The 6846-nt window shown below is 33.7% G+C and overlaps 1 protein-coding gene across 1 annotated transcript; it reads left to right on the forward strand.

Annotated features, from left to right (window-relative positions):
• The first annotated feature begins 3519 nt into the window (after positions 1-3519).
• Positions 3520-5247, forward strand: LOC129228570 (kelch-like protein 17). Its single transcript, XM_054863252.1, has one exon. It carries the CDS (start codon positions 3520-3522, stop codon positions 5245-5247), a length of 1728 nt encoding a protein of 575 aa, XP_054719227.1.
• Positions 5248-6846: the final 1599 nt, after the last annotated feature.

Genomic DNA, 6846 nt, shown 5'->3' on the forward strand with positions numbered 1-6846 from the left:
TGAACATGAAAAATTTGAAATAACTTCACAAATTTTATCTTTGCTTTGCTTCACGAAAAAAATTGGTAAGCAAAAAATCTCATTATCAATTCATTGCACACAAAACTCTTTAAGACGGGTTTCTGGCCTTGACTTTTTCTTCCTCTTAATGACCATGAACATCGGGTTGACTCCAATGTATTTTCTGGACGGAGTTCATTTATTTTTCTTCGTAGACAAGGGCATCCGCTGGCTTTATCCTATCTAAATGAGAGCTTGATTTACGTCAAATATATTTCTGTCAATGAATTAAAAAATATTTTTAAAAGAATTTGAAATATAATACGTAATAAATTCACAAGTTTTTGAATGTTGCCTTTCGAGGGTGATCTATTATGATCTATTATTTTCAGTATCTTGACATGAGGTCGTTTTTTCATGTTTAAATTTTCATATTACTATGAAATGTTCATGTTTAGCTTTCTGTAAGAGTCGAGCCGCAATACAAAATAAATGAGACTGATTGAACAGTTAAGATTAACCATACATCATTTGCCATACCATCATCATTTAATCATCATTTTACCATACAAATTCCTTTTCTCACAAAAATTGTTAAAAAATATACACTTTCAACAATTCACATTTTTACAAATTTCTCAAGAATAAGAAACCAATAAAGAAAAAAAAAATCGTTTGCGTCGCCGCCAAAGTTTGCTCCTTGTGTTTTAATTTTACATTTTAAGGAAACTTTTATTATTTTTATTAATTCATATTTCTTTGGTGAACAAATTTTCATTCTAATGAAGCTTTAATTTTATTCAACGAATTATTTTAATGGAATGCTTGAAAAAATGACGAATGGCAAAATAATGTATTCGCAACTCCAGAGCTCGAATACGCTAATTTTGCTACAATACTACCGAAAATGGTAAAACGTTCCATTCCACGTGTTTTCTTTGGGGTAAATTACAGGTTTCAGACATTTTTTGGTGTAAAGTAATTTTAGAAGAACAGAAAAGAAAGCTTCCCACAAACACGATGAAAAATTACTGTCATTCACTAAGCCTCAAAACAAGTTATAAGTTACGGCATTTGTTTGTTTTACCTTTTTCATACGCCATTAGACAGTGGCTGCAGCGCACCCTATAGTTTATTGGAGTTGCGAATGGCTTCGCCAAACAAATACATTCCATGTAATTTTGACCAAACATCGCAGCAATACATGGAATGAAAAACAATTTTCAAGATTTAAAGTTAGCTAACGGAAAAATACGCTTAAATTACATAGAATAAAATTAAAAGTATAATGGGGTCGTTTCCAAAATTTTAAAAGTATTTGTTTATGAAAGAGCATGCTTAAAAACATTGGATATGACCATTTTTCAAAAATACTTTGTTTAAGTTTAATATTTTTAAAAACTTATTTAAATCGGTGCGCTTTCATTGTTTACGCTTCTGCCGATGACATCACAAATGATGAAATGCCATTCAGTGTTGCCATTCACAAAGCAAAATATTTAATTCGTATCTTTGCTCACGTGTATTGGCAACGATATGGTTGATAGCAAGTGTAGAGCGCAATTTTAATTCGCTTCTTGATGATCATAACGTGGAAACGTGGTAGAAAAATGCGTCACACAAAGAGCATCATTTGTGACGTCATCAAGACCACGCCTTGTTTGAAAAATCGGACATTTTAAAAAATTAATTAAAAAATAACTGTTGGGAAAATAAAAGTATTTTCTGGGTCCATGTTATTATTATTTTTTTCTGCTTATTTTATCAATTTCAGTGACAAAACGTACTACTTTTGACTGAAGGAGACAACCCCATTATGTGTTTAAAATAAAATCCCTAAGATTTTTGACGATTAAATCTGTTTAAAGAAGATTTAAAAACATATGACGTCAAAAACTTGACTGCTTCAAAATAACTTCGGCAGTTAACTTAACAGTTAATATTGAGAATTAAAGGGGGAAAAAAAGGAAAAAAAAAAGGAAAATCCTTTTAAATTAAAGGAAGGAACAAATTATTTCGGAATGTTTTGCTTAGACAGATGCTTTTTCTTTTCTGCATTTCAATTGTATAGAACTGAAAAAACAAATTAGCTAATACGGAACATTTGTATTTAAAATAAACAGCTACTTACCTGTCTTTTTATCTGCTTTTCCATGTTCAAAAAAAAAAAAAAAAAAAAAATTCAAAAAGAAATTAGTTAGTGAGCGGAACATCTAGCAGAGACGGTATTGGTGAAGAAACACAATATTTACTTTTTTTTATTCGTCATTGTTTCAGAGATCTCGTACACATGACGTCATTTCGTATATTTCGCAGCTAAAGATGGACGCCGCTTCACAGATAAAGATAAAATAGTTCTTTATTTTAATTTCAATTTTTGCATAAAAGTACAAATACTAAATCAAGATATTTTTCCTTATAATTACACATCTTTATTTTGCAGAAAAATAAAATTTTACGTTTTGCACTTTAACCGTAGTAAAACTTAATTTCTAGCGATATCTTTGAGCTGTACTACCTACTATCCTCATATAAATAATAGCCGATGATCGAATAACCCGCGTGTTTCAACAACGAAACTCGCGCCACGGCATTATAATTTGATAATATGTTTCAGTAATGTTTAACATGCAGGGAAAGACTTTATTGTGACAAGGCTGAACTTGATCCGGTAACTTAACTGTTTTCTGGTAAGACAGTCATTTTAGGGGAATGAAGAATCAAAAAAGTGGTTGAAAATTAACGGTATCCACTGGAGTTAGGGTTAAAATTTCAACCATCAAAATATCACCAAACAGGCAATTGCTTCGTTCAAATGTAGAAGAATAGAAGTAATTTTCACCCGTCATACATTGACGGGGCGACTTTCTAGTAATATTATAATAGAAGAAACTCTTCTTGAGTTTTAAAAGGTGAATGGAGAGGGGGCACTTTTTTCCTGACAGTAATACCAGATTGATAAATGTGAAGATTACGGGCTGGGGGATGGTGTTTACAGATAAGTGCATTTTTTAGTTGTTAATTGTATCAATTTTAATAATTTTTACACATTATACTTCAGAAAAAATTTTACTAAAAATAAATTACAGTAATTACTGGAAAACATTTCTGCATTGATTCTGAAAATTATCATCAAATGTTAAAATATGTCAATGCAAATAAGTTGTCACACAATGCCGACTTACTGATAAATGCCAAACAATTGCAACCCTGCAACTCATGGTTTTCGTAAAGTATTTTTATTGTTGTATAAGTCCAACAAAGTGCGAAGCCCATTTAACAAAAGGTGGAAAGAAAACTCAGTTTTAAATTTATAATAACTGATTTGCTTTAACAATCGCATTAAAGCCGTTTGTTATAAAGCCAAAAGTCTCAAAACAGATTACCTTCATCCAGCATTTAAGACTAAGTATTTACTAATGGGAAAAGGTTAAGGACAAGTTGGGAAAATTATCGTTGAGAATGCAAACAGAGAAAGAACCATTCGAAAGCATGTTTGCGGATACTCTTCACTCAGGAATGCAGAAACTGTCTGATGGAGTTGTGAAAACGAAAGATGGTCACTCCTTTGCCATTCACAGAGTTTTACTATTTCAACGAAGCGACTATTTTAAAGCACTCTTCATGTCCAACAATTGCCAGCGAACTGAGTTTGTGATCCCTGGAATCCAAGGAACAACGCTGAATGAAATACTGAGATACCTTTATACGAATGAAATTCATTTGAGAGATGAAAACGTCAAAGACATCCTAGTGGCATCTGATTATCTTTTGCTCGACCACTTAGTTGAAGAATGCCGAATATTTGCCATGCAAAAGATGTCAGTCCGAAATTGCCTGCCATTGTTCATTGCTTCGTGGGAGGTTGGTAGAATTCACCTGAATAAGGAATGCTATAGATTTGTTCAAACGCATTTCGAGTCAGTCCTACATGAGCACAGATCAGTCATTGGTGAACTGTCACTTCAAGCTCTAAAGCAATTTTTGGGCGATAAAAGTCTCAATGTTTCCGGAGAGAAAGCTGTGTGGCTGGCTATCGTTAACTGGGTTGAAAAAGACATGTCTCAGAGACAGCAGCACATTCCCGAACTTTTGACGAACATTTCACTAGAAGACACTGATGAAGATCTAGCTACTGAAATTCTACATCATGACTTCATCCAGAAAAATCCATTTTGCTTTGACCTTCATTTTGATAGAAATCCGAATGCATTTAGCATCCGAAAAGTTAAGTTCCTGTCAAACTTTATTAAAAATCAACCGAGTAAAGATTTCGCAGTAAATAACTGCAGGTTACCAAAATGTCTGTACGTTATCATCAACTACTTCGCTAGCCACAACACAGATGGAATCAAGTTGTACCTCACCTATGATCAAGAGATAGATTTATGGAGAAACATTGGGGAAGTACGAATGTGCCCTGATAACTTTATATCGATAGGTAGATTTTTGTATGCGTTCGCTTCATTTGAAAATCATTACGAGAGGTACGATTTAGTGAATAAAGAATGGTCTCCCATGGCACCTATGACATTTCTCCGGCACCAGTTTTGCGTGGTGCGGCATGATAATTATATATACTCCGTAGGAGGACTAATATATGATCATCAAGTTACAGACTTCGTCGAATTTTATGATCCTAATACGGATGTTTGGTCAGAGGCAACTAGCATGATGGCTGTGGATTCCTGTTGTGCTGCATCGGTTAAAGGATGCATTTACGCTATTGGAATTTGGACTGATGTAGAAGGTGAAAGGATAATGGTCCAAGCTTACTATCCAGAGTTTAATACCTGGCAACAAATGAGTGCTCCAAATACTTTTCGGCGTAATTTTACTCTTGCTGTGTTTGATGAGAAACTATATCTTATTGGTGGTGAAGACGAAACAGGGTTCTTGAAAACTGTCGAAGAATATGATCCTTCGAGCAATTCTTGGCGCCAACACGTAGATTTGCCTTTTGCTTATTTCCTACCAAAGGCGGTCTTGCTGAAAGAATCTTTGATAGTATATGATAATCACGCAGAAGATCGATGGTATTATCACACTAATCCTCCCGTTCAATGGGATAGATCTGAAGCTTGTTGGAAGATTGTAAATGTTTCTTCTCAACTGCAAAACCTCCATTTATATCAGTTTTGCTGCTTGGAAGACGTAGAAACCATTCGAGTCCTTATGAATCAGTGCAGGGTAGAAGACGTCGAGTTTTCCAAAAGCCCATTTTCACAAGCATTTTTAAACTCTTAAACTCCCATTTGTCATAATCTCAGCAAATTGTTTATGATATACCAACTTGCTAAAAGCTTTTTTTTAAGTTGTTGATTTTATTTCGATTGATTAGATGGTCCCATTAATCTTATGTTCTCAATAAAAAAAAATTCCCTCTGAATTTCTGGTTTAATTCTAAACTAACTCAGTTCCTCAACACTCCATGAGTGCTTTGAGTACATAGGATAAGATAGGTGTCAACTTTTTTTCGTTAAAATGCAAATTGTTTTGATGACTGAGTTTACAATATTTAAAATTGTTCTATTTCAAATCGTGTTATCTAACATTATACCATCGAACTTCGATCAACCAAAGCAATCGAGACTGAACCACTTTCGGTTCATCGAAAATTCCAAATGAAACAGATTAGAACGATCGCAGAAACTTTTACTCAATATTTAAATGTGCATAATTTCTATGATGACTAATAAATTAATCTTTTCAATTTATTATTATAGTTAACAACAATAGCAAATGCGATTTAAATTTAGGAAGTGATATTCTTGTAAATTTTTATCTTTACTGCGTTATGAATACCTGAGTAAAATTCTTTTTTAACCTAAATCACAAAAAATAATAATAATAATAATAATATTTGTAAAATAGTAAAGGAGCACAAAAATGATTGGGTTTTAAAACAATACTGTACAGAAGTGATAGGTATGCATGAGCATAATTTAGTGTTTTTGGCAGAAGCGACCCCTCTCCCTGTCCTTAAAAGCTATACATTGTTTACTTACCAAAATAAAAAACAATAACAACAATCCAACTTCAGTTAAAAGAGGTTCTGGTTCAACGTGATTCATATAATCGAGGATCTACTGAATTTTATGAAAAGAAGTCCCCGTCAAATAGAAATATTCCTCCGCAACCAAACATTTTCGGTGTCTCAGCGGCCGAATGGTGGAACCCTTGCTAAGTATGTCTGAGGTCGTAGGTTCAATCTCCACCGGTAGAAGACTAGCTAAATAATATACCTTTTTTTTTTCTAACGAAACATTAGCACCTTTTATAATTTGGTGACAGTGGTGTCATAACACGAGGCTTTTACTGTGTCCAAAAATTTCCTTTCAGCACGTAAATTGCAAATAGTTTCTGCAATGTCGTCTTTAGTCCCAGAAGGCAATTGAGGAACAATACTTGACGAGCCCTTTCTCTTAAACTTATTAATAATCGTTTATCATGCATCATATTTCAAAATAATAGAACCATTGCTTTGCTATCGAAATCTAGTAAAAATTGATTCTAATGATTCTTCCGTTATAAATCAAAGATGAAACTAAGTTCAGAAAATATTCGTTGTATTAATTGCGAGGGATTGGGGAATAATTCGTTAATTTATAAGAATAATATTCAAGCTTAAAGTCATTACTGAGTTGTCGCCGCCTGTATAGTGGACAGAGAAGTCTGACAAGAAGATCTGGGTTCGAATCCCGGCTCGGGCATGGATGTACTTTCTCTCTTTTGTCCTTTCTTTGGGTGAATGTGTTGTTGTGCTGTGAATGGTTGCCTACCCTATAAACGGGTCCTGAAGGCATGTGTGCACTGTAGAGGTTGGACTTCACACCAAATTATGGT

This window comes from Uloborus diversus, chromosome 8 (assembly GCF_026930045.1).
Source record: "Uloborus diversus isolate 005 chromosome 8, Udiv.v.3.1, whole genome shotgun sequence".
Taxonomy (NCBI): domain Eukaryota; kingdom Metazoa; phylum Arthropoda; class Arachnida; order Araneae; family Uloboridae; genus Uloborus; species Uloborus diversus.